At 43.1% G+C, this 27,974-nt stretch overlaps 1 protein-coding gene, 1 long non-coding RNA gene and 1 other non-coding gene across 3 annotated transcripts; all 3 read left to right on the top strand.

Moving 5' to 3' along the window:
- The first annotated feature begins 6,839 nt into the window (after positions 1-6,839).
- On the top strand, positions 6,840-8,667 carry LOC101535108 (cytochrome c oxidase subunit 7C, mitochondrial). The gene is made up of 3 exons (XM_004586217.3): positions 6,840-7,031; positions 7,477-7,604; positions 8,573-8,667. Exons 1-2 carry the CDS (start codon positions 6,957-6,959, stop codon positions 7,591-7,593), a joined length of 192 nt encoding a protein of 63 aa, XP_004586274.1. The 5' UTR covers positions 6,840-6,956; the 3' UTR covers positions 7,594-7,604; positions 8,573-8,667.
- On the top strand, positions 8,416-8,478 carry LOC118760377 (small nucleolar RNA Z39). The gene has a single exon (XR_004996751.1). It is a non-coding gene; the product is annotated as a small nucleolar RNA Z39 (small nucleolar RNA).
- Positions 8,668-12,006: 3,339 nt separating the features above from the next.
- Positions 12,007-27,419, top strand: LOC131478205 (uncharacterized). The gene is made up of 4 exons (XR_009244357.1): positions 12,007-12,063; positions 17,540-17,590; positions 25,191-25,375; positions 27,322-27,419. It is a non-coding gene; the product is annotated as an uncharacterized LOC131478205 (long non-coding RNA).
- Positions 27,420-27,974: the final 555 nt, after the last annotated feature.

Raw genomic sequence — 27,974 nt, forward strand, 5'->3', positions numbered from 1 at the left:
AATGAAAGTGATAAAGCAAAATCGCACAGGTCTTCAGAAATGATCTTTTTTTCATCTTACTCAGGCAGGAATCACTCCCTCTCTCAAAGCTTGCAGTTAGGTAAGTTTGTTTTCTACAAAGGTCTTGGACTGTACATTTAAGTTAAACTCTTATTTCTTTTCTTAATAAGCGTCCCGATCTCTAATTTTCCAAAGCAAATTTTTTCATTTCTTCCAGAGAATTACAGGAAAAGTTTGGGACATTTTTTAATTCCCCTGGGGTCATGTTAGCCTACTTCCCCAGTATAAATCCAGGACTGCTCTCAGAGGTGGCGATAATTCAAGCCAATTCTCTTTGACTTCTGCTAGTGAACTCCTGTGTCCCAGGAAAAATCTTTTCTAATTCAGCCTCTGCTTCTTATTAACCAGAAATTGCCTTTGGTCTCTACTTTCCCACCATCCCACTATTCAGGATGGGATTTTTGTAGCCACAGGCCAAGAAAAAGAGGAAAATAAAATCAGCCTATGAGTTTGAAAGTACCAGGCCCCACACTCATTTGAACAATAGGGATTTTGCAGCTTTTATCTCTGGATATCAAGTTCCAGAAGTGAGGTTTAAGCTGATGCCTGTGGTATAGGAATATAAAATTAAGTTTTATTCAAGAATCACCTCGGTAAACATGACCAGATCCACAATAATCAGTATTTAATGTGGACTCTAACGATGCCTGATACAGACTTGTGGAACAATGGCCTAAGCTTCCTTGCAGTCCACCACGTGCAGCTTTTCCTACATGATCCAGATTGCCTTCCCCACGTTACATGACCATCATCCCGGCTTCCTCATCTAGAAAGAGCTGTTCGCATACAGGGCACATGCTTGCGCAGCTCAGGTTTCCGTTCTTTGTTCTCTTCCAGGAAAGGATGGCGAGAAAACTAGGAAAGAGCTAGGAACAGAGCTTAAAAAAACAAAACCTTCCTTAGTAACTCGGGAAAGCAGTTTCTTCCCAAATACTGAGCAGGCTCCTAAAGGGCTGGTGGAGGAAAAACCCTAACATCACAAACTGAAGAACATATATACGAGTGGTGACTAGGCAGGCAGGGTAAGAGTGCCTGGGGGAACCGACTGGCTTAAGAAGTTATCTTTGGGGAGTGTGGTCTCAGCACTCAGCCAAGCACAAGCATAGCCAGCGTGGCATGAGGAAGGTAAGCCTTTCTGAGCACAAAGTGATCCCAGGGCAGGGCCAGGGAACAAGGAGCAATGGTGGCCGCATCAGGAGTCTCACTCTTGACATTATGTCAACGTTCAATGACAAATAATCGTCAATTTATGAAAATCTAATTGAGGCAAGGTTCATTACCTCCAAAATGAACAGGTCCTGGATGGCTCACACGTGTAAGGTAGGAATATGTCGGGCAGCAGCTTTAATATCAATGTGTCTAACAAAGGGTAGGCCCAAGAGAAGCGCTAACTATCCAGCACTTCAGGTAGCGGATGGCCCAAGGAGAGCAGTAAAGGAATGGGCACTGTGCCAGTGGGCTGCACACTGCCAAAGCAGTTTGGCCTTGCCCTGTGATTTCAGGTGAAACAAGGAAATTCTAGCTTGGGACAGTAAGTGTTGCTGTGCAGTGGGTTAAGCTGCCTCTTGGAATACCCGCAACTCAGTGTACCTGGGATCAGCTGCCATCTCTGCTTGCAATCCAGGTTCCTGCTAAAGTGTTTGGGAGGCAGCATAAGTTGGTCTAATACACGGTTTCCTGCCAACCACATGGAAGACCTGGATGGAGTCCTGTGGTTGGTGTCAGTCTGGGCCAGTCCTAGCTATTGCAGATATTTGGGGTATTGCATGCATATATAAACTCTCACATTCCTCTCTCCTTCTATCTTTCCTTCCATCTTTCCCTCATTTCTTCTGTTGTGGGGTACACAGCTAGTTCAAGGTCATGAGCTTGGAAGCCACTCCCCCCGACCACCACTTAAATGTTCCCTCCTGCCCAACTGTGATGCTCACCTGTCATCACCTGGAACCTGAGAGAAGGCGGTATTGCACTGTTGTGTAAGCACTCCCCTTGCAAGCCCCCATGAAGGTCTGGCACTCTGACTCTTGGCGCCCCCAGTACCTGCTTGCTCTCTGGCTTCCTGCAATCAGACCCTGAGGACAAGCAGCCCCTGAGCATGGCCCAGGTCTGTCTGTATTCCTCACCCTCTATTCATTGCTTACATGGGACAGTGAGAACATTATTGCTAAGAGGCTTTATATTTCTAATGTGTATAATTCCAAGAGTGCCAGGAGAGGTGAGGCCTGGCCTAGCAGTGATGGAATGTGGGCAGAGAAGCCAGGGAAAGGTGAATGTCTGCGCCTTTGTAAGTGTGCCCAGGCTGTTCGCTGTTACGTCTCTTAGGATAACTTATATTGCTGTTGAAGCTGGATGGACTTTGGGATAATGACCATTTTTTCCTCTTGGGGTTGCAATTGACGGAACTGCCACATGGATTTCTGATTTGTTATTTCTGCTGGGCCCTATTATCACCAAGCTTGGCTAATAAATACTCCTCAATAAACCCTAGACTTGAGCCCGGCACAGTAACCTAGTGACTAAAGTTCTCACCTTGCACGTGCTGGGATCCCACATGGGTGCCAGTTCGTATCTCAGCGTCCCACTTCTCATCCAGCTCCCTGACTGTGGCCTGAGAAAGCAATCAAGGATGGCCCAAAGCCTTAGGACCCTGCACCCACATGGGAGACCCGGAAAAAGCTCCTGGCTCCTGGCTTCAGATCGGCTCAGCTCTGGCCGTTGAGGCCACTTGGGTAGTGGATCAATGGTTGAAAGATCTTCCTCCTCTCTGTATATCTGACTTTCTGATAAAAATAAATAAATCTTAAAAAAAAAGATTGGAAAGGAAGAAACACATAGCCTAGTAACCCATTACAATAGATAATAATATTATCGTAAGTATATTATAAATTAAATCCTGGTTATCTTAAAGGAATTAAATTGGAGTCCTTTTGAGATTCTTAGGAAGGCTTCATGGAGGAAGCGACAGGAGTGTAGAGTTTTGAAGCCTACCATAAAAGAAGGCAGGAAGGAGGGCGTTTTACAAAGAGGAACAGGATGAAGAGCTAGATACACAGCTTGAGCATGAAGCAAGCATTTGTTGCAGAAACTTTTCTCCTAAGAAATGGTCACTGAATCATTCAGAAGAGCAGCAAAATATTTTGGATCCCAACAGCCTCTGTAAAATCACATTTTCTCCTTTCTCCGAAATCAGTGTTTTATTTTTCCTTCTAGACCTGTAAAATTTCTTGATCTTAACACAGATTCTTACTGTTACTAGCAGCAAGAAGCTGTATAAGCTCAAGACCAAAAGAAACTTGCCACCTTGAACTTTGTGATGGAGAAGGGAAACATTACTTCTTTGCCAAATAATTTATTTTTAAATAAACTCGAATCTAATCCTTAAAAATCTAATATAGGCAGTATTAAGAGAAATGACAACTACCGTACTTTAATTTTTGGTTGTATGTTTTTGTGTAATGAAATTTCAGTCTCCAAAGACTCATCTAGGTCTAGAAAATGCCTTGTTCACCCTATGATATACACCTACCTACCTCTTAAAGTAATTGGATTCTATTTTAGAAATATAACTTCACAGTAATCTTATGTCCCCAAAGATGCTTTCTATTTGTACCAATCAATTCACAAAATATCTCTTTTCTCTTAAAATGCAAAGTATATCATGCTAAATCAGAAGTTTCTCTGCAATACTACATATTTTTCTTTCTAGCTACTTTTTTATGATTTATTTATTTTTATTGGAAAGTCAGATATACACAGAGGAGAAATAGAGAGGAAGATCTTCTGTCTGATGATTCACTCCCCAAGTGGCCGCAACGACTGGAGCTGAGCCAATCCGAAGCCAGGAGACAGGAGCTTCTCTGGGTCTCCCACGCAGGTGCAGGGTCCCAAAGCTTTGGGCCGTCCTCAACTGCTTTCCCAGGCCACAAGCAGGGAGCTGGATGGGAAGTGGAGCTGCCAGGATTAGAACTGGCACCCATATGGGATCCCAGGCGTGCAAAGCAAGGACTTTAATCACTAGGCTATCATGCCAGGCCCTTTCCAGCTACTTTCAGATGAAGACAGATTATTAGGCTCCTTGTATAAGAATTAAGGCTTGGTGCCTGTTCTGGGTTTTTATTCCTGTGTAAGAAACAACCCCCAACATACTGGCTTAGGGCAACAGTTTATTATTTTATTTGTTTAAAATTTTATTTATTTTTATTGGAAAGTCAGATATACAGAGAGGAGGAGAGAGAGAGAGGAAGATCCTCTGTCTGATGATTCACTCCCCAAGTGACTGAACATGCAGCTTCTCCCTCTGATGAGCGGGGCCTTCTTCTCCGGCCCCAGAAGGCTCGATTCCCTGTACGACAGCAGACTCTGTCCAAGTCCCTAGCTGCCTCGATGGCAACAGCAGGCATTTTAATAAGCTACCCTGTGAAGTCTCAAAAAGCAACTGCTGCACTCTATCAGTCAAGTTGATCTTTAAAGCCGAAGGTAGGCACAGTGGCCTGCACCTGTCGTGCCAAAGTCACAGGGAAAGCAGGGCCATCTTTAACTTACCACAATAGCAATTCAAATTAATTCGCTACATTTCTTTAACTTCTTCTTTGCTCCATATTGAATGTAGGGAAACTGAGAGTAACACAAAACCTATAGATGCAGATTTCATATATATATACATATAATGTATATTATGTTATTATCTATTATAATGCTAATTGTTAACTTATTAGTTTCTAGTCAGTTATTAATCTAAATAATATAGAAGCTAACATAATTGTCTTATGATCAGAATGGTTTATTGCTTAAAAAAAAAACAGAAAGAAAAAGTTTTGAAGTATTTATCTAAAACCTGCTCCATGAGTGATAACTGGCCCTTACCACAAAAGCCAATAATGACATGAATTCTGGCCAGCGGTCATTTCCAACTTCCCCCCATTCTTGCTCCAAACTCACAAGAATATCAAAGTGGCAAAATGGCACAGAGTGTGGAGCACCCCACTCTGCAACACCATCATACCCAACCCTTCACTCCCAACCCTTGGGTGCCATCTTTGCGACAGCTGAAGAACCCTTGCAGAAGCATCCCTCAAGAGTGAGCTGCAAATCAAGTCAAGATGAATATCTGACATGACACAGCCAAACTGCTACCTACAGATCAGGAATGAGAAATTATGTTTTCCGCATGGCAGCTTGCACAGCAGCTTTCCCTAAATGAAGCAGCTGTGTCACTTCTGGGACCTGTGGCTGCATAACAATTTACCCAAACCTTAATGCCTTACAAGAATAATCATTTTGTTCCACCCCAGCTCTCTGTCAAACAGCGTTTGGGACAGAGCTCACCTGGGCAGCTGTGCCTGGCTGTGTGTTGAATGGAGCAGTCACTGACATGAGTGGGCGGCTGCTCTGGGCTGCCGGGCCAAGGGAGCCTTACACAGGCCTGGAACCAAGCCAGCCTGCTTCCTTCAGGGCTTTCTGGGAGACTTTCCCAGGAGGCCTCAGCAGCAGAGAAAAAACAAATTTCTTTCCTGCTGTCAGGAGCCCCAGGGCCAACAAGGGAGAGGGGATGGGGTTACCAGACACAATGACTCAATGACTGAATGACTCTTGTAACCACTGGGATCCCACCTGAGCACCCCCCCCCCACCCCGTTTGTGTTCCGGGTGCTCTACTTCCCACCCAGCTCCCTGCTCAGCTCTGGCTGTTGTGACCAGTCCAGGAGTGAACCAACAGGCAGAAGATCTTTCTCTCTGTCTCTCTGTAAGTCTGCCTTCCCAATACAAAGAAAACATTTTTTTTCTTTTTAACAAAAGGAGGCCTCATCAGAAGCTAATCTGAAAAATTGATTTTTAAAAGATTTCCTGGGAGAGTGTTTTTTTTCTCTTCCAAAAACTAGGAAAAAGGCTAAAAAGCAGAGCCTTATAAACAGTTCTGAAAGCAACATTTAAGTTTCATTTTTAAAAACTACAGGTTTTTGTTTGTTCTTTCAAAACAATGGGTATTTACGATGAGAAGCAGACAGAAACAGGGAGCTCACTTCTGCTGCGTCATTCTGCAAAAGTCAGCGAGGTTTCAGGAGGAAGCCAGGAGCCAGGAACTCAACTGGAATTTCTCGTACAAGGGCTGGACTCCAGGACTTGAACCGTCATTTCCACCTTCCCAAGGGCGCAGGTTAGCAGGGAGCTAGGACCAGAAGTAGAGCCAGAACCACCAGGCAGAGAGATGCAGTCCCCGTGGCATCCTACACAAGGTACCAAACTCCTTTCGGAGTCCCATTTGTCCACTCCTGCTGCATGCTTGAACCAACATATACTGAGGCAATGTTATACAGTCCCACAGATAACACACTGCAGGTCAGTGGAGCGCCCCAGAAACCAACCAGACACCATTCTCCTAGCCTTCCAATCTCTGGTTTCCCCTCAGGCCCCTAGAGTCAAATAATGGAACATATCTACAATTAAATAACTTTGATGGTTCTTTGTAGTAAAAGTGGCCACAGGCCAGAAGGAATTGGTGATTTATTTTCCAGTTCCATAAACTGAAGCACACTTCGCTCAAGGCAGTGGTTTCAGGAAATGGGCTGCAAGAATTCTAAATCTGACTCTATAAATTGGGATCCAAAGCAAGCAGCACCACCAGGAAACTACGTGGGTTCTGTACCTCCCGGTGACTTCGTTTCCCACAATCCTTGGGAAGGAGAATGAGCCTCTAAATGCGGAACTACAACTCCCACAATCCTCGGAGCCCGCCCCTCTGTCGCGCTGCCGAGCGTGCTTGCGACATTCGTTAGCCAGGGTTCCTTTCGGCCTTCGCCCGCGCGGAGGGAAGGTCGAGCACGGGAGCGAGGCTTGGGTCGGCCCCGCCATTTCTCTCGCCTTCGGTCTCTTGTGTGTCACAGAGCGTGCGACTGCGCCATGTTGGGACAGGCCGTGCGGAGGTTCACGACCTCCGTGGTCCGTAGGAGCCACTACGAAGAGGGCCCGGGGAAGGTGCGTGGCCAGGGTGGGCTGGTGGCGACCACCTGCTCCGGAGGGGATGGGAGATGGCTACTTGGGCACAGACGAGAGCTCCGCTTTCCTCAGCCCTACCCCGGGGGCTGGCCTCCCTGGCAGCGGGCGATCGAGTGGGGGCTGTGCGGAGCTGGAGGTCATCGGGCCCCGAGGGAAGGTCAAGGGCCGTGGGGGACCCGGGAGGCCCCGCGCGTGTCGGTCAGTCAGCGGCCGCTCCTCGGGGGCAGCCGCGGTCACCTCGGGGAGACGGCCTTGGAGGGTGGCGCGGGGCCTGGGCGCCAAGGGCAGGGCGCGGGACAGCAGCGCCCGGGTACCTGCTCGCGAAGGCCGAAGGCTCTGGAACGGAACCTTCGAAGAGGCGCTTCCTCCTCGACGGCACGGTTTTAACTCCTCCGTTCGTCACCTTTTTCCCCTCCCCCAACAGAATCTGCCCTTTTCTGTGGAAAACAAGTGGAGGCTGCTGGCCATGATGACTTTGTTTTTTGGGTCTGGATTTGCCGCACCCTTCTTCATCGTCCGACACCAGCTGCTTAAGAAATGAGGCTCTTTGAGGTAATCCGGGGTTCACTGTAATCTTCCAACGCTTTTCTAATCTCCCTAAAGCACCAGAATGCTTCAGTGTACTGTACCCCCACGCCCACCCCATGCCAGCACACAGATGGCCGGTTTGGTCAGACGTGTTGTGAAGCCTAGGACATAGAAACCGTAGTGATTATCGGCCGTCAGGCGTCCTTCCTGTTGATAACCTTAGGGTCCTTTTAAACCTTGAGTTGCAGACCTGGTTTAATGGGTTGATGTTGAGGAATAGCAGATTAAACCTCTGGCTCCTTTACTTCCCATCCAGCTCCCTATTAATTCACCTGGGAAAGCCATGGAAAGTTTCCCACAGGGCTCCTGGCTTTGTGCTGTCCCCCCCGCAGCTGTTACTGTCACCTGGAGAGTGAACCAGGAGATGAAATAGCTCTGTTTTCTAACTCTGCCCTTCAAATAATCAAGTAGAAACTCCCATGAGGTTTAAAAGAAAAAATTGCTTTAAAAAAGTTTCTTGGATGTACCTTTCGTTACTCTCAGTGCCCTGCCTGATGGACTAAGCCGTTTTAGGAAAAGCCAGTTCCTGGAGAGGCCTTTCTCCTGAAGGTGTGGCCCGGCTGGAAGGCTGAGGGCGGTGAGGCTGGGGTGCAGGAAGCCTGAAGGCATCCGGATGGAGTCTGCAGGTGGGAAGAGCAGATTGACAGCTGGGAGTGAGAGGTTTAGTTAGCTTACTGTGGGAATCTCAGTGGGATAGAGTAACTCCAACATATACTATAGAAAAGGTTTGTTTATATTTAAGAGGGGATTCATTTGTCCATTAACAAAGGTTTTGGTGCATGTGATGAAGCAAATCAGTATGAATGAAATCATGATACTGTAAACGCTTTCTGATGCACCAGTTAAACTCACAGGCATTGGTTGAAGTATATGGCTTTCGTAAAACAAAAAGGATATTTTAATGATGGGTTTTTATTTATTTATTTTTGCAGATGACGGCGTTTCAAGACGTGCAGCCTGTGAAAGATGGATCAAACTCTTGAGCTTGGAGCGTACTAGATGTTTGTAAATAAACTGCTGACATGAATGCTGACTGCCTCTTCTCTGACACGGGGAATGCGATAGTGCAGCACACACCTACCTACCTTAGGGTTTGGAGACTGTTCCACTATTAGTTTATTAGGACATCTATGACTACCCTGCTATGTGACTTTAAATATTGAGATATTATTTATTTAATTTTAGCTTTTCTGAGTTAAGACGTTGTTGGAAAGTTAAGATATATAAAACTGCAAAGTTAACTATTGTCCTATACTTTTGTTTTGAATTAAAGAGCCTCATTTCTCCCCCCAGACCTCTAATCTAAAGCTGAACTTCTTCGCTTGATGATTGTGCTGCTGACCAGTGTTGGTCTTGTGTGGACTGAGTAAAGGAATTTTTAAATTGGAAGTATACACTGCAGGAAATATTCTGAATTTTGGAGATTTACCAGTTGGAAACTGACAAGAGATGACAGTGAAATTGTGTTTTAAAAAAAAAAAAATTTAAGGGCTTAGTTCTTGGCGGCCTAGATTTAGTTGAAAAAGAATTAGCAATTGTATGTTCTAATAGCTGATTTCTACTGGATTGTGAGCAAACACTGTCGATTGCAGATCTGTAGTATGGCCTCCACACTTCACTGAGAGGATGCTGTGTTTTTTTGTGTGGTTCTGCATCACTTCATGGGGCAAAGTGGGTGCCCAGGCCAGTCCTCACCATAGCACAAGGCTTCCTCTTATCCCTAGTGTAAAACTGATTTAGTACAACTTCAGATTTTTGGTTTTCTGTTTATGTGCTAGGGCCTATCTGTACACTATACCATTTGATTTCCCTTATATGAAAGGGAAGACTACTATTGTCTAAAGTTTTATATCCCAGTAGTAGCTCTTACTTCAGACCAAAATTTGGAAAAGTGCTGGCTTTTTAATGTGTAACAATAATAGAGTTTAGAAATTTAAGAACTTCATATCTTCCCTGGGTTGTTTTTCTTAGTTATTTCTCTCATTGTCATAAGATGGCTATTAACATTCCAAGCATAACACAGACTTGATAATACTCAGCAAGAAAAGTTGCTGTCATGTTACTTGTAAGGGTAAGGAAGATAGCCACTTGGTACCTACATTAGTACAGTGAAGACTCTGAGTGGGTATATGATCAATTTATGATTGATTCTGAGAGTTTAAGTCATTTGAATGTAATGCAAACAATATGGTCCTCCCCTAACCTCTAGTAGTCAATAGGGCTTTTCATACATATCACCATTATATGCATTGTAATCCCATCTTCTCTCTTTAGTTCTGGTTAATGAAAAGGTAAATGAAGTGTATTACTTCTGCATGGACCTTTGGAAATCGTACCATTCACCAACTCTACTTCCTGCTGCAGACTTGGAACCTCAACCAGGCTGGGTACCTGAGAAACCCCTAAGTATGGCTTGTCCAAGGTGTAGATTGAGGAAGAAGCTAAAAGTTTCAGGGAATTTAGGAGTGCCTTACTTGCAGCAAAACTTGGCCCAACATCTTACATATAGGGTGCTCATTACAAAACTTGGGTCCCCTGTGTAGGGAACAGGATTGATGTGTCCATTTGCTGCTGTACTTGACCTTCTAAGCACTCGGGCATGGACACAGTCCACCGATATAAATACAGATGTCACACAGATGCTTGTCTGCAGCAATAAAGGTCTCAGTATTGCCCCTTTGTTGTCGAGGACAATAATGATGTAGTTAAGGTTGACTTGTTTTTATTGGGAAGGCAGCTTAACAGAAGGAGATGTAGAGAAGTGGCCACAATGGCCAGAGCTAAATCAAACTGAAGCCATGATCTTCCAAGTCTCACTAGGCTGCAGGGTCCCAAGACTTCGAACCATCTTCTGATAAGACTTAGCTTGTTTGAAAGGGATATTTCCTGGGAGAAGACATCTTCCCATCCACTGGTTAACTTCCAAAATGTCTACAATAGCCACAGTTGAGCTGATCTGAAGCCACGAACTTCTCTGGTTCCGTGTTGGTCCAGGGGTCCAATGACTGGAGCCATCCTTTGCTGCTTTCTCCCATACAGGTGCAGGTTCCCAAGGCTTTGGGCCATCTTCTGCTTTCCCAGGCCACAGGGAGCTGGATGGAAAGCAGAGCCACAGACCAGTGCTTATATGGGACCCCGGCACATGCAAGGTGAGGCTTTAGCCACTATACCATCATGCTGGTCCCTTAATGCAGTTTTGAATAGCTACACAGTGGGAGTTCCATCATAATTTCTTAGTTACTCATTGGACAGCTTTCTTCCTGATGGCTACTATACTCTTGGCCTGGTGTGTCCTTTGTACATAGAAACTATTCAAGCTTCATGTCATCCTGCACAGTCATTCTGAACTTGATTTTTACAGATTCTCTAAAATTTACCTCCCAGTTTTCCCAGATACCACTAGTAATAATATTCGGTGTCTTAATAAAGCTCTGTGTTTCACAGTACACTGTTTTGCTAATTTGCACATTTTAGTACTATGCCTGGTAAATACTAGAATTTCAGCAAATATGTTTAGATAGGAGGAAACAATGAATACTATTGGGTTTAAAAACATCTCGAGGATTAAGCATTTTGTGAAGTTCATAGACCTGTATTATGAAAAAAGAAAATCACAGGTTTACAATTGTATCTAAACAAACTTGTCCTTTAATTCTATTTTTCCATGTATTTTTGAAAAAAATGTATGTACTCCAGAAGGAGCCAGTCTGGAAAGTGCTCTTGACTGCTGCCTCTCCAGGGGAGCTGTCAGATGATTGGTGGGATGGCAATGGACTGCTCCATGTGTCAGCCTTACATCCTAGTCTTGATTTGCTCAGCTCAGTATTACCAATAAAATTCCTCATGGGTTCCATGATGAGACAGCTCAGTGTGCTTTCCCACCTGTGAAACCACCTCTGTTCACACTGAAACCTTTATGCTAACAAGCCAAACAAGCTCACTTTCCCCAGACAGGGTATTTGTAAGCTGGGCTATATTACCAGTATTTCCCAGTGATTCACCTAAGACGGCAATGTTAATAGTTCCATTGTCACATGGGCCATGGAACCGCTGCATGCCTCCATGCATGTGGACATTTGTTTTAAGAAGCAGGATTTTGCCAGCAACAGAAATTGATTAATGGGCTCTACACACACACAGTCATAAAACCATTCCGCTTTAGCTGAGTATCTTTTTCTACCTGTAAGAGAACTAGATAGCTTGACAACCCTAAGTATTGCCCTTCTACCAGTTTTCTTCTTGGGGAACAGAGCTCTCCATCTCTCTAATCCAGTACCAAGAAAGACTTTCTGATTGCAGAGTAGGATGAGCTTTCTCTGAGACTACAGTGTTTGACATTCTGGTATATAAAACTAATCATGTAAAGAAGGGACCTTCCTAAATGAAACCCTTCTTGTCCTCCCCAAATCATACTGATGGGCAAGTCAGGCAAATTTCATCCATAACCTTTGTCTTTAATGTGACTGTAAAATAAGAACCGAGAGCAGTGTAATCATGGCTCTTTCCCACACAGACAATGACGTAAGCAGGCGTGGATGAGGGGTGTAGCTAGGAAGAGTAGGAATGATTAAATACAGACACAGCTGCTGTCAAAGAGCAAGTACCGCTCAGGACAGGGAGACACCAACAGTCAGGTTGAGATCACGTCAACTGTAAAAAGACTTACAAGGAATCAGACCGAGGCAGAGTCAAAATGATACCATTTCTGAGTAAATTCAAGGGGCAGAGACGTGCTCCTGAAGGCATAGTGGTAAAGGAGTAAAGAAAAAGGGTGGGGGGGTGACTGCTGTAAATACAAAAAGGGGGTTACATATTCCAAGTCTCATAAAAGCAAGTGCAACATTGGCTGAAGGAGCTATAGTATGTCTCTGAGAAAGAATGCTTTAGGGAAGATATAAGAGGAAAATACAAATTTAGATTCCTAACATTTTAATGGATGACAACTTTGCTCTCAGTAAATACCACCCAGAAACAGGAGACATCTGAGACCAATCCCATCTTAATTAGACACCCTTCAGCAGACATTTGCAAAAATTGAAAAATAAAGGACATCTTGAATTAGAAATTTAAAACTTAGAAAAGAAATGGGGTGGGGAAAAGACAAAAAGGATCAACCAAACAGGAAAAAGAAGAATCTTTGAAATTACGAGCTAGACTAAGAATTTAGTAGACTGAAAGGCATGAAAAACCTATGAAAAGGAAAATTTGCAAGAACCCAAAAGCCCAGTGAGTAGACAAATCAAATATACCTGTAAAGTGCAAATTCCTAACAAAATACTTCACATTTCAATGTGGTAGCTCCACAAAGATTCTTCATGTCTATTCCTGGTTCAGAATCTGTTCCCATACCCTACAAATATGGCCATTCTAATTAATTCATTCTAGATTACTTTAGTCTCTTTTAGAACTTACAACATTTTCACATAGAAATATCTTAAGAGCAAAAAGATCCATAATACGGGATTTATTAAATTGTTACTTGAGGAAATGTGAGTAGATCAGAAAAAGCTGACCTAAGAAGCAACAGATAGTAGTAGTAGTTGAAGTAATGTGTAATGTTGGGTAAGAAAGTAGGGGATTAAGAGAATGAAATATCATATGGTGGGGTGAAAATACCTTTCCATCAAAAGTACCTTAGGTAGCAAGTAGAGAAATAATCGATGAAAATAACAGCATGTCCTTATAGTAACCACCGTATTTTGTGTCTCTTAAGGCCCTACTGGTTCTTGGGAAATAGTAATCCATAAATGTTCATAAAAGTGCATAGGCTATTCCAAATACAGTAAAGGCATTGGAGACAAGAGAATTGGTCATTCTTCCAGTAGCATAACTGAATACCACAGGATAAAACTAAATAGATACGTAGGGACTTTAAAAAAAATCCATGGAACGCAGACTAAAAAGATACTCTGAATTTGTCATGAAGTTTCTGAAGTTGTCTCACCTGGTGTGTGTGTTGAAGTGTCGGAAGGGAGAGTGGGAGAGGTTGTGGCTATGCTGGAAGGATCGGGGTTGGTGACGGGATGCAGGTACTTGAACTGCAGGAAGAAGAGCAGTGTGCTGAGCCTGCCACCTGCCTGGTGACTGCTGCGGGAAAGACTGGCCCCAAGAAGTAGTGTAAGAGAGGCCAGGAGGTTTTAGCAGTGATTAAAATGTGCAACTTGCAAAGGGACAATGTTTGCTATAGGAGATACTTAGAACTCAATTCAGGGAAGCACTGCTTTCTGTTCTCCCTAACTGTCCTGTTTTGGTAATGGACTTGTTGCATCTATGCACATCCTTAGATTCTTCAACGATTCTTTCATGTTGTATGCATGTAGAAAACACAAAATCTAGGTCTTTATATTGTGACTCAGAGAAAGAAGAGCAAAGAATTCCTCAGAAGATCAGTCAGTGTGAAAATGTATTGGCTTTTCCATCTCCAAAGTTAACTCTGCTCTTCAAATCTAAATTCCTGTATATTCTAAGACCTGTGGTAAAGTCTTGTGATGTCTTGAATACCTCACACTTTCTCTGGCATTATAAAATAACTTTATAGTACAGTTAATCAAGTGACAGTGCTCTACGGAGAGCTTATTTTAATATTTAATGAGATGAATATTGAACTGTAAAGATGTACAGCCCATATTTGCATATGCACCTAGCATGTCAGTGCTCCATAAAAGCAGTAACTCAGTCCACAGCTCTACAAGCCTGCCCAAGGACTGCCTGACATAAACATTCATGTCACTCAGTCTGTTGAATTCAGGATGTGTGAGGTCCTTTATGGAGGTCTATGGGAGAAACACTATGAAAAGCAAAAGTGCAGGAATGTGTAAACAGGTGCTTGCTTGCATCCATTTAATACAATTCAAGGATTCTGGGGGGGAAAAAGAGCTAAGGAGCTCCTCATGTGTGCACGAGGAAGCTGCAAACTTAGTTTATGTGACACAACTTTTAGAATGTGAATATTGGGCCCGGTGGCGTGGTCTAGCAGCTAAAGTCCTCGCCTTGAACGCCCCAGGATCCCATGTGGGCGCCAGTTCTAATCCTGGCAGCTCCACTTCCCATCCAGCTCCCTGCTTGTGGCCTGGGAAGGCAGTCGAGGACGGCCCAGAGCACTGGGACCCTGCACCCTTGTGGGAGACCCGGAAGAGGTTCCTGGTTCCTGGCTTCGCATCGGCGCAGCACCGGCCGTTGTGGCTCACTTGGGGAGTGAATCATCGGACGGAAGATCTTCCTATCTGTCTCTCCTCTCTGTATATCTGACCGTAATAAAATAAATAAATCTTTAAAAAAAATGTGAATATTAAGAGATAGGCAGAGGCTGACTTGGTAGATATGTAGGGAAAAATGACAGGTTTTACAAGTGCAAAACCTGTTCTTATAACACATTAACCATACACACATGCACATTTATGTACAGACAGCCATACCTACAAATGGCACAGGTATATTTAGGTGAGAGTCCTTAGACTCTGCTCTTGAATGCTCAAAATAAGCATTTTAGGGCCTGCACAATGGTGTAGGAGGCCAAGCCACCACATGCGGTCCTGGCATACCCTATGGGCACCAGCTCTAGTCCTCCACTTCTGATCCAGCTCCCTGCTAATGTGCTGGAAAATCAACAGTTTGCCCAAATTCTTGGGACCCTGTACCCATGTAGAGACCTGGAAGAAGCCACTGGACCACAGCTTTAGACCGGCCTGGCTCTGGCTGTTGCCACCAGTGAACCAGTGGACACAAGATCTCTCTCTGTGATTCTGCCTTTCAAATTAAAAAAAAAAAAATCTTTTTTTTTCTAAACATTTATTTTTATTGGAAAGGGAGATGTACAGAGAGGAGGAGAGACAGAGAGGAAAATCTTCCTCCAATGATTGACACTCCAAGTGACCACAAAGGCTGGTGCTGCGCCAATCCAAAGCCAGGATCCAGGAATTTCCTTCTAGTTTTCCCACGCAGGTACAGGGTCCTAAGGTGTTGGACTGGCCTCGACTGCTTTTCCAAGCAGGGATCTGGATGGGAAGTGGAGCTGCGGGGATTAGAACCAGTGCCCATATGGGATCCTGATGTGTTCAAGGCAAGGACCTTACTGCTACACTATCGCACCAGGCACAAAAAAATCTTTAAAAGATAAGCATTTTATTTTACAGATAAAGCAACACACAGCTGCCATTATTTAGGTATACAAATTAAATCTGGAAATCTGGACCACTAAGCTCTGGTTGTTATGACAACCTCCTTTGTACAATTTCTGAGTAATGATAATAAACTCCAAAATATCACTGGAAGAAGGAATCTTCATGAAGACAGAACTCTGAACCTCTGAACCTTAGGAGATTTAAAAGCCTAAGCTTACGATGTTAAAATTGAACCTATGAGAAACAAAAATGATTACTCAAAAGGAATTAAAGCAAGAGTGGAGGATTTAGAAACAGTTTTCAGCTGCATTTTTTTTTACAGTTTGCTCATAGAACTATTTGTATATTTACTAAAATTACTGTAAAGAGAAAGGCTTCATGTATTTCATATACACAATTTGTAGAAAATAGCCATGCTAAACTCTCCCTCAATTTTCCCTCCCTCCTTTTTTTTTCCTTTAATTTTTATAATGGAATGTGCTCAGTTTACTTCATAATTACTGATTTTTTCCTTAGAGAATGCACTTTAGATACATATAGGTAGAAAAAAATGGAATATGCATATGAATGCATTGATACATATGTAATACATATAAAGCAATCATTTCAAGAAAATGAGTAAGAAAATTAATGGATTGTTAATATAATAAGTGCATGAGTTTCTGGAAGAGGACGGATACAGACTGAGACACGGTGAAAGGGTATTACTACGTTTCAAGTGTGGTAGAGACTGATGAGTGAGCCATTTCAGGGCACTTCAGGAGCATGTGCGCCAGTCTGATGACCTCAGGGACATGGGGACAGTGCCTTCAGCTTTATGTCATCCACTTTGTGATCCTTTTTGTGTGGGGTAACTGAACACACAGACTATTTGATAAATTTGGATGACAACATATATTACTCAAGAAAACTTAATGGAGGACCAATTTGATATAAAAAACATGCTTGTTATAGTGAGAAAAATAAAACAGTAAAAATAAAAGGATTTTTGTATAAAATAAGTATAAAATGATTTTCATTATTCAAAATCAACTAGTATGTATTAAACAATGAGGGATGTGTTCTGGAATTTTCACGTTATCTAATGCATCATTTACATAGTGCAGGATATTGACACCTTGTTTTGTAACTTGCTGGTTACAGAACCACACTGTTAGTTCATAGGGTATTTTGTCATATTCTTGCTCTTGCTGATTTCCTTGATCAGAAAACTGGCTGTTGACCTGACTGTATTTGTGTGTATGCTCAGTGTGTCTAAGGCGATTCGGTCTGAAAAATAAGAAAGAAAGAGATTCAGTCTCTTAGCAGTGGGTTCTGCAAAGGAATCACTAAAAATGCATGCAGTGGGGCCTGGCGCGGTAGCCTAGTGGCTAAAGTCCTCGCCTTGTATGCACCAGGATCCCATATGGGCGCACATTTGTATCCTGGCTGCTCCACTTCCCATCCAGCTCCCTGCCTGTGGCCTGAGAAAGCGGTAGAAGATGGCCCAACAGCTTAGGACCGTACACTTGCATGGATCAGCTCAGCTCCATCCATTGCAGCCACTTGGGGAATGAACCATCGGACGGAAGATCTTTCTGTCTCTCTCTGTACATTTGACTTTGCAATAAAAAATGATTTAATAAGTATTTTTTAAAAAATGCATCCAATGAGGCTAGGATATGTCTGTCCCTCTAGATCCTCAAGCAAACATATCAGTGAAAACTAAAAGTGTACCCCATTATAATCCTTTAAACACAATTATTATATAGATATTTTCATGTTTTATTTCTTTGACAGTTGAGAAGATGGTGACGATTGGTGACATTTTACAAATGGGAAAGTTTAGAGGTATGTTGACTAAGAATACAGTAGCGCTGTTAAGTGTTTAGTTTTTAAGACAACGTTGTGAAATAGGTGCTTATCATTTATTTAGCAAATATTTATTAAGCACCTACCACACATTCAGGAGCTTGATGTATATACATCAGTGAACACAAGAGGCCCAAGGCCCTGCCATTGCAACATCTTGGAAGTTGAGTGTTTGGGGGTACCAAAGGGTAATTCATAAGTTCAAAAGTAGGCCTCATTGAGAAGATAATACCTCAGCCAAGTCCTGGGATGTCCTGGGAGCAGAGTATTCAGAAGACAAGGGAAAGCATATAAGGCTCAAGGAACAGTGCAGTAATGAGACAGCTGGTAGAAGAGAGGTCACTGGAGGCTGGGCCAGCCAGAGTGGCTCACACTGCCTAAGAGCAGAGTCACTGCAAAGCCAGGGGAAAGGAGGGCTGTGGCTACAGCACTGAGCTGAAGGACCGTAGGCAGCAAGGTCGGGAGCTAAAAATAAGGAACCCTGTGTGTTGTGTTAGCCTGGGTTCTCCAGAGTGATGGACCTCAATAGGGGGCAGACCGACACACACTCTTACACACAGAGAGACTAAGATGAAGAATTCCTCCTGCAATTGTGCTGGCTTATGATCTGAGGTTGACAAGCTGGCAGCTCAGCAGTGTGGTTGCAGCTAAACCAGAGCATAAGGAAGGTTGATGACTAAGCTCTAATCCATGTCTCAGTGTGAGAACTGATGTCCCAGCAAAGTACTTCAGCCAGAGAAGGAGTTGGTGCAGATTCAGCTTTTTCTCTACCCAGGACTTCAACAGAGTGTGTAGGACCACCCACACTTGGGAGACAATCTGCTTTGCTCAGTCTGCTGATTCGAAGCCAAACTCGTTCTGAAACAAAGCTCGCAGAAGCACTTGGAAGCAATGTGTATGAAGCATTTTTAATAAAATAATGCTGAATTAAATACCTGGACACTAAGGACTCAGTCGAGTTTTGTTTTTACAATTCACTTATTTATTTGAAAGGTGGAGTTACAGAGAGCAAGAGGGGGGCAGAGATCTTCCATCTGTTGATTCACTCCCCAGATGGCTACAATAACCATAGTTGTGCCTGTTCAAAGCCTGGAGCTTCATCCTCATCTCCCATATGGGTGCAGGACCCCATGCGCTTGGGACATCTTCCACTGCTTTCCCAAGCATGTTAGCAAACAGCTCGATCAGAAGCGGAGCCGCCAGAACTGGTGCCCATTTGGAATGCTGACATCACCATGGGCAGCAGTGATGCGTAAAATTAACCCCTAGCTATTGTGAAGGTGGAACAAATTGGGTGTCCTGAGCAATAGATATTTCCTGATGAGTTTGTTGTTAAGATATAACAGTAAGAATTTCTCTAAAAGGCTGTTCTGGTAACCCAAGCAAGGGTGCCTCTGGACACATCCAGGCCTTTGAATTCAAGCCTGGCTCATGCCCCAGAAGCCGTTGCTCACGAGACAGCACATGGTGTAGGAAGCCAATCAAACCAAGCCTCCCTCCCAAAGCAAGCATTTATCTTGTAAACATTGTATCTTGTTCTTGCCTGTACACATTCCAACTTCCCTTTATTTCTCTGTGATTTTGCCTTTTAATTTAAAAATCTTCTGTCCAGTTTTCTACATATGACCCTTATCTAAGCTAAGATAAATTCTTCTATTTGGAGCCAAACCTAGGCTGATAACATAATTATCAGAAAACAAAAAATTAAGCCATTGAAAAAGGTTCTGTCTTAAGAAGCCAAAAGCTTATTTACTTTCCGTTTTTGATATGGAAATGAGAATGAGCTTATCATGTACCACATATTATTTACATGTCAATTAAATTTACAATGCCTACAAATACTTTAATTACACCACTATTAAGAGCTGGAAAATTATAAGTAGTCATGATTCAGACATTCACTCCTAGATGTCAAAGTAAATTACAGGTGAGGAAAAAACAAACATCATGGGAAATGGCTCAGTGATGTGCACAATCACTTTGACAAATAGCCGTCACTGTTGTTGGCATCAGCAAGTCTAACCTCAAGGCAGAATGTTTGGTTCTCAAGGCAGATCACTGTGGTTGTGACAATGAACTGAATTCAGGAAGGAATGACCAGAGCCAAAGATAAGGAAAGAGCAGTATTTTAGGCTGTGCTGTGCTAAGCCTATTGTTTATGGAAGGAAGACTCTGGCTTAAGATACGGGGAAGATAATACTCATGAAGCCTCAGTTCCCGGATGTTCTTAGGTCTCCTCTGACCCTGGCTTAGAATTTACATTGCAAGGGCTTTTACCAAGGGCATTTAACTTTCCATTTATTTTCACTTCATGCAGTAATAACAGAACTTTGAGAGCTTTACTTTAGCCTTTACAAGGAAAATCAGAGATTTCTTTTAAATACCAACTCCAGTTTACAATCAGTCTGAGTTGACAGCTGCTCGCTCCTCACCAGAGACTGCTCAGTGCACGAAAACAGAAACAAGCTGGGTGTGAGTTGTCCATCTAAGGTACGTTTTAGGCCAGGTGCATGTATTTAAGTTTCCTTACTACTAAGATTGGGTCAGACAGCAGGGAGTCAGAATGCCTTCTTGATACCATGACTTGTTCAGGATTTATACAAGGAAGTTGCCTTTGCTTATTAAAGATGTCTTACTACTGCTTTGAGCCTCTCCCACTTGCAACCACAAAAGTCCTGGGTTAGATACAGTCAGATCCGCCCCCACACACAGCTTTGGAGAACAAGCAGGGAGCTGGATGGGAAGTGGAGAGGTCGAAACTAGAACTGGCGCTCATATGGGATCCCGGGGTGTGCAAGGTGAGGACTTTAGCCATTAGGCTACCATGCCAGGCCCAGGAGATGATTTTTAAAGTCTCTTTGAGGCCCGGTGCAGTGGCCTAGCAGCTAAAGTCCTCGCCTTTGACGCATCAGGATCCCATATGGGCACCGGTTCTAATCCCAGCTATTCCACTTCCCATCCAGCTCCCTGCTTGTGGGCTGGGAAAGCAGTTGAGGACGGCCCAAAGCTTTGGGACCCTGCACCCACATGAAAGACCTGGAAGAGGTTCCTGGCTCCTGGCTTTGGATCGGCATAGCACCGGCCATTGCGGTCACTTGAGGAGTGAATCATCGGACAGAGGATCTTCCTCTCTCTCTCTCCTCCTCTCTGTGTATCTGCCTTTCCAATAAAGATAAAAAATAAATCTTTTTTAAAAAGTTTCTTTCAACAGTGAAGTCGGGTGACTTAATTGCTGTTGTATATGAAAATATTAAATCAATATGATGTCTTTGACCTCAGATGCTTGAAAATTAATGCTAATCATTAGCTGAGATTATTATGTAATTATTGATTTCCTTTAATGTAGTTGTTTTTATTTTTTCAATGTCCTAGATTTTGTTTTGACTTTCAAAAAGAGAAAGTGTTCTGAACAGTAAGGAGGTCTACCACATACTCACACACACACACACACACACACAAAACGCTGCAAAATAAATGCCAAAGTACTTAGATTATGTGCAAATCATATAATCCCATGAATATGTAGTTTCCAGTGGTTACGCATGGAGAACTGAACTGAAATTTTTTTCTTAGATTTCATATTTTTGAATTATTTCAAAATCAGTTTCAGTCAGACACGCGCACACACACAAAATGCCCTGCTTTATTTTATGTTAAAAAGGTACTATACAACTTAATTTTTTATCAGAGTCATGTAACACTTCACCTGTCATGGTTGCCCAAACAAAAATTCAAATCAGGACTCGGCGCGGTAGCCTAGTGGCTAAAGTCCTCGCCTTGCATACATGCCAGCATCCCATATGGGCACTGGTTTTAATCCTGGTGGCCCCGCTTCCCATCCAGGTTTCTGCCTGTGGCCTGGGAAGACTGTCGAGGACAGCCCAAAGCCTTGGGACTCTCTCACTGTGGGAGACCCAGAAGAGGCTTCTGGCTCCTGGCTTCGGATTGGCTTAGTTCTAGCTGTTGCTGCTATTTGTGGAGTGAATCATCAGAAAGAAGATCTTTTTCTCTGTCTCTCCTTCTTTCTGTGTATCTGACTTTCCAATTTAAAAAAATAATAATAGAAATAAATCTTTAAAAATAAAATTCCAATGAGCTATTCATGTTAAAGATTACTTACAAGCAATTAAAAAATTCTGAGTGTCTACACATACAGCATAGTCGGTAGGGGCAAAGGTTGGGTCTTTGTGTGTGCCATTTCACCTGCACTGTCATTTAAACTTTCTGCACAGTCAGAGACTCAATAAGCATTTGCTAAACAAAAATATGTGCTTGAGATGGAAAGCAGTACACAGGCAAAGCTGTCAGCTAATCCGTCTTCCCTCTGTGATGGTCACTATGTCACTTTTCACTCTTAGGCTATTCTTATGACTGATTGCTATAGCCTGGATGTTAAATGTGCCCCCACAGGCCCATGCACTGAAGTCTTGGCCCCCAGGGCAGTACCAGAAGGTGGGGCTGGAACCCTGAGGAGATGAGGACCCAGGGGAGTTCCTCTGTCAGTGAGGGTGTTGCTGTGAAAGGCAGTTTTTTTAGAAAAGCCTGCCTGTGGCCCATCCACTCTCTACTCTTCCAGAGGTTCAGGTTGTTAGCCCCTGGGGTACTCTGACCAGAGCCGACATCACTTCACTCAGACTTACAGACCCCAACACTATAAGCTAAGTAAAGATTTTACCGAGAATATGAATTTATCAGTACAACATTTTTTAAAATATCCACATAAGTTATAACAAAAACTTTCTTGGAAATCAAACTTGTTTCTTTCTCAGATACTTCCAAAAAAGTCCATTTTTGCTTCTTTGCTGTGGGATATGCTTTGCTGGAAGAAATTGCTTCCAATTAAAAAAATGGATCATATTAATTGTTATTTCAATTTTGCATCAAATGGATACAATTTGTGTTCTGTCCAAGGTTTCTCAGCCCACATACTCCATCAACATCCTCTGCTGGTGTTTTTCCAAAGCTGTTTTTGATGGGTTATCTGTGAGTGGGTTGGTTGAGTCTCAACTTGATACATTTTCTTAACTCCAAACATAATTTCTTTTCAAACTAAAAGAAAGTATTCCTCTTGCTGTTTCCAAGGTTGTTATAGCAAGATATGGCTGACACAGGTATTTCACAAAAAGTATATGAATCTGTTTGGGGTTTAATAAATAACGATCATTATCTAGTTAGTTCTGTTATGATTTCTCTATCATTCTGAAAGGGGAAAAATCATAAGGAGTAAAGAAGGGAAGACTGAGAGTTAATGGAAAACTTCAGCCTCCAGGCAGACAATCCAATTCAGCACTGAATCTGGGCTGTGGGTTCCAACAGGAGAGAGACAGGTCTTTGGCAGCCAACCATCTGGGTTTCATTTGCTTGTCAATCACCTCTGAGTGTGCCAGCCGGCAGGGTCTGAGTTTGTCAGTTGGGTGAATGCAGGGCTGAAGGGAATTTGGGTTCCATGTGGATGGAGCACCCACCCAGCACCCAGCTGCCTCTGCCGCACACACGAGGCTGCTAAATCAGAACTATAGAGTCAATAAGAGAGGCACCATGCCATCAAACAAGGAACCAAGCACTAGTTTGTCAGCTGTGCTCGATGTTGGTTACTCAGTTATTGCATGGAGAGCCATATGGGTATGACATACTTATCAGTAAGTGGTTTACCCAGGCTCATCCTCAGCCTTGCAGTAGCTATTAGAAAAACCCGCTCTTGCTAGCAGGTACTTCTGTGCACTGGCCACTTGGCTTCTCTAGAGGCTTTTATGCTGTAGGCAAGCTAATTAAGTCATCATGTACGTCAAATTTGGAAAGAACCAAAGCTGGGTTTGATACTGTGATAGAATAGAGCTAAATCAAAGAACTTACCTCAAACAAAATTCCAAGTTCCTTTGTAAAGAGGAGGGAAGCAGAATTGCTTTAACTTCCTCCCCTCAACCAGGAAACTGTCTCAACTACCTCTTCAAACTAGACTTTGATCTCACTGCTAGGCCCACTTTGATACATCTTTGCTTTGCTTTTTGAGAAAATAATACAATTTAGTTCTTAGCATGGGAACTTCTGAAGCTTAGCTTCTGGATATTTAAGGGTAATTTAAGGAATTTTTCAAAGGGATATTTTTATATGAAGAGCAAGTTTCTTTATACCTGCTATAAGCAAAATCCACTTAAGAGGCAGTTCCTGGTTTTCATTTCTTAGATGCCATTTTGAGTGTCATGAATCAGCAGAAATCTCTCTTGTCTACTGAGTAAGTGCTTCAGTAGCAGCCTGAGGGGGCTTCCCATTAGGATATTTGCAGAAAAATTTAGATATTCCAGGTGTAGAAAGGTGCAAAATGAGCCTGTGAGAATAACTAAAGAAAAAAAAAAAATCCAGGCTCAACACAGTAGCCTAGAGGCCAAAGTGCTCACATTGCACACCCAGGATCCTATATAGGAACCAGTTCCTATCCTGGCTGCTCCACTTTCCATCCAGCAACCTCCTGTGATCTGGGAAAGCAGTAGAGGATGGCCCAAAGCAGAAGATGAACCCTGCACCCTCGTGGGAGACCCAGAAGAAGCTCCTGGCTCCTGTCTCCTGGCTCGGATCAGCTCAGCTCAGCTGATTGCAGCCACTTGGGGAGTGAACCACTGGACGGATGGTCTTTCTCTCTGTCGCTCCTTCTCTCTATACATCTGACTTCCCAATAAAATAAATAGATAAAAGATTTTGAAAAATGGAGAAAGTTAAAATGTAACCAAAATGACAAAAATTTCCTTAAAAATAGAAAAAAAAAGATCCAAAAAGTAGATGACTTAGAAGTTGGCAAAACAAGGATAATCAGAAATAGGGTTAAGAGAATATATCCAGAAAGTCAAGGAGTAAGGGAGATCGGCTTCCTTCTACTTAGATCTCAAGTGATTCTGCTAATCAGGATTCCAATCAAGGATAAATGATGAGGACAAAGCAGATTCAGAGGAGGAGTTTAGGGAGCAAGTCGGGAGAAGGATCATAGGCAAACACAGTTCTGCAGCACAGTTCTCAAGGTAATAATTGATTATTCCACAGTAGTAACGATGGGGGAATCAGAGTTCAATGTGTATCGACCGCAGCTTGCCGTCTAGCCATGCACTGCGTCACGGTAACCATGGCTGCACACCTTTTATTTGGCTGGAATAAACATCATTGTTACAATGGGGTGTTTTTTTTTTGGCTATTGAGAAAGTAAGTCTTTTACCTTTCACACCATGTATATAAAGCAGTCTTCTGTGTTTATCTTAGAATCCAATGAAAGAAGAATAAGGGTGAATGCTAGATTCTATTATAGAGAAAAAGAACTTACTGTTAGCAATGGAAGCCTTTGCTAACAGTAGGTTAGCAAAGCCTCCCCTCCTCTCCTCTGTTTTCTTCAGTTTAACATGAAGTTTAAATGAAGCTTCCTCCTGAATCTTTGTAAGGTTTGGAATTAAAACAATTAATTAAATGGATTTAAAATTAAAGAAAACTGTGCCCTTAATTGGAAATCAATTGGCTTTAGATAGTTCAGAAACTAAATGGTAGGGAGATACAATCAAAGTAAATTTAGATGATAAAAAACCTGTGTCTTTCCTTTCAGCCTGATGAAGAACAACATTAGTGGAAGAGATGCCTGGAACTTGCGGCGTGGTTATAAAGCATCAACAGTGAAGCCTTAAATCAGGCGACAACGAAAGCTGTGTATTTCCAGGAGCACACTTGCTAGCTTCTCTCCGCATCAGTGTCACTTCATTAAATCACTGCAAAGAACTTCAAAGTATCATGGTAAGTCATTTAATAAAAATTACTCAATGTACCTGATCCAGTTTTTTCTGCAGCTAGATAATAAAGAGGTGAATATGAGAACATTCAAGATTTTATCCAGTCCCTTGGTTTTAAGTACCATTTAAAAGCTGAGGTCTTCCAATTCCCTGTTTTCAACCTTGACATCTCCACTGAGATCCAGCCACACAAACAGCTGAACACTTCCAAGTTATCGATATCAAGCCCTAATTGTGATCACCCAGACAATAGCAAATGGCCACAGTAGGACTAGGTCTTCCGAAACATGTCTGGGACATTTCTGTAGCCTGTCTTTGCCATAACCTTGGGTTCTTGGAAAGCAAAGTGAGAGTGCTTATCACCAGACGGTATCTCATTGCAAGACCAGCTTTTGTTTTACTTTTACAGCTCAGGCAGTATTAACTGATTGATCCAAATTGTTTTCTGTAAATAGAATTGGAAGGACCTGTTTGCTTGGTTCTGTTGTTCACTACCAGGTGGGATGCAGCTCTTACTGATTGGATAGTTTAAAGTGCATGATGTTTAAACTGGGTTTCTGTGTTCCACACCTCTATAGTTGACTGATGTAAGCCTGATTGACTCAATGATTCACAGCATGTGCAATGCTCTCTTAGTTGATTGGAACCCCTGAAAATGGCTGATTAGGTCTACTCTCCTGTTCTATACATGGTGGAATGGGACAATCCACGGTCAACTCCTGAGCTAAGAGTTGGTCACTGACTTGTTTCTGGAATAGTCAACTTTCAACACTAATATGAGTTTTAAATTATCTCAATATAGAAAAGGATGTAATTCCTCAGATCAATAGCTAAGCATTCTTACTCCTCTTTCCTCAGACTTTACCTCCACTGTATTTAATCTCTCCTACACATATCCGTTTTTAATAAAGATTTATTGACTAATGTATTGGAAAGTAAGAGTTACAGAGAGGGACAGAAAGATATATTTTGTTCACTTTTTCATTTCCCAAATGGTCCAGGTGGCAGGTGGCCATTTGCTGGGACATGGACGGAATGACCAAATGGCAGAGGCCCAGTCCTGCAGGAGGCTGAACTGGATTTATTTATTTTTTAATATTTATTTATTTTTATTGGGAAGGCAGATCTACAAAGAGAAGGAGAGACATAGAGAAAGATTTTATTGTGGGTCTCCCACTTGGGTGCAGGTTCCCAAGGACTTGGCCTATCTGCTGCTTTCCCATGCCATAAACAGGGAGCTGAATTAGAAGTAGGGTAGTCAAAACAAGAACTGGTGCCCATATGGGATCTCAGAACTTGCAAAGGTGAACATTTAGCCATTGAACCATCTCATCTGGCCCCAGGCTGGGCTTTTATAGTTGGATCTTTGGGGTTTAACCATGGGTTTGGGGGATTCCTAGAAAATGGAATGGGTGAAAACCAGCATCAGCTTTTTTTTTTTAAGATTTATTTTTTTTTTTATTGGAAAGTCAGGTATACAGAGAAGAGGAGAGACAGAAACGAAGATCTTCCATCTGATGCTTCACTCCCCAAATGACCACAGCGGCTGGTGCTGCACTGATCCAAAGCTAGGAGCCAGGAACTTCCTCCAGTTCTCCTATACGGGTGCACCCTAAGGTGTTGGGCCATCCTTGACTGCTTTCCCAGGCCACAAGCAGGAAGCTGGATGGGAAGTGAAGCTGCTGGAACTAGAACCGGCACCCATATGGGATCCTTGTGAATGCAAGGTGAGGACTTTAGCTGCTAGGCCATGGTGGTGCAACCATCAGCTTTTTGAGGGCATTTTGACCTTGGTAGGTCTTACTGCCTGAGATCAAGGAAATGCAGGCTGGCTGGGAGCAGGTTAGTCTGGCCTTTTAAGGTGCAACGTAAGAATCCCTGGTGGGAGACTGTCTATCTACTACCCTGAGGGAATAAAGCACAACCTTGTGTTCTCACTTCCTTCTGCAGGGTTCCCAATACTTGGACCAGTTTCTCCTGCTTTCCCAGGCCATGACAAGGGAGCTGGATCGGAAGTGGAGGATCAGGGAGGTGAGACCATCCAGGCCTGCTGAGGTCTTGGCCACACCTTCAGGTTGGCAGCATCGGCATTGCCCACCCATTTCCTAACTGATCAAGAGACCACCAGTGGGAAACATCTTACCTGGTTTCCCCCCAGACAAGAAGGGGTCAGGAAATGGTTAAAATCGCAAGACCCTTCCCCAAACCTTTGGTGTCTCTCCCTCCCTCCTTTAAGAGGCACCCCACTTCCTGGCTTTCTCTCTGGAGGTGCTTTCCCTTCCCTCTCCCTTCCCTGCTCACCTGGTCCCTTCACAAATAAGCTTTTGATTTCTATAACAAGCTGAGGAAAGAGCCCACTGGGCTTTCCTGTTAAGAGAGGGACATGAACCAATACCCATATGGGATAATGGGATACTGGTATCACAGACTCTACATGTTACAGCATACACTTACTTTTTGTTTTTTTCCCACTGTGAGCTCAACGTTACAGCCCTGGTCTCCTGGTCTGTACCAAAGTCCTCCACCCTTCTGTCTTTCCTGCTTCTATTCTTGCTTCACTACAAGCTAGTGCACACACAGCCTGAGGCGTAGTTGAAAGTAGC

The sequence above is a fragment of the Ochotona princeps genome, chromosome 28 (assembly GCF_030435755.1).
Source record: "Ochotona princeps isolate mOchPri1 chromosome 28, mOchPri1.hap1, whole genome shotgun sequence".
Classification (NCBI taxonomy): domain Eukaryota; kingdom Metazoa; phylum Chordata; class Mammalia; order Lagomorpha; family Ochotonidae; genus Ochotona; species Ochotona princeps.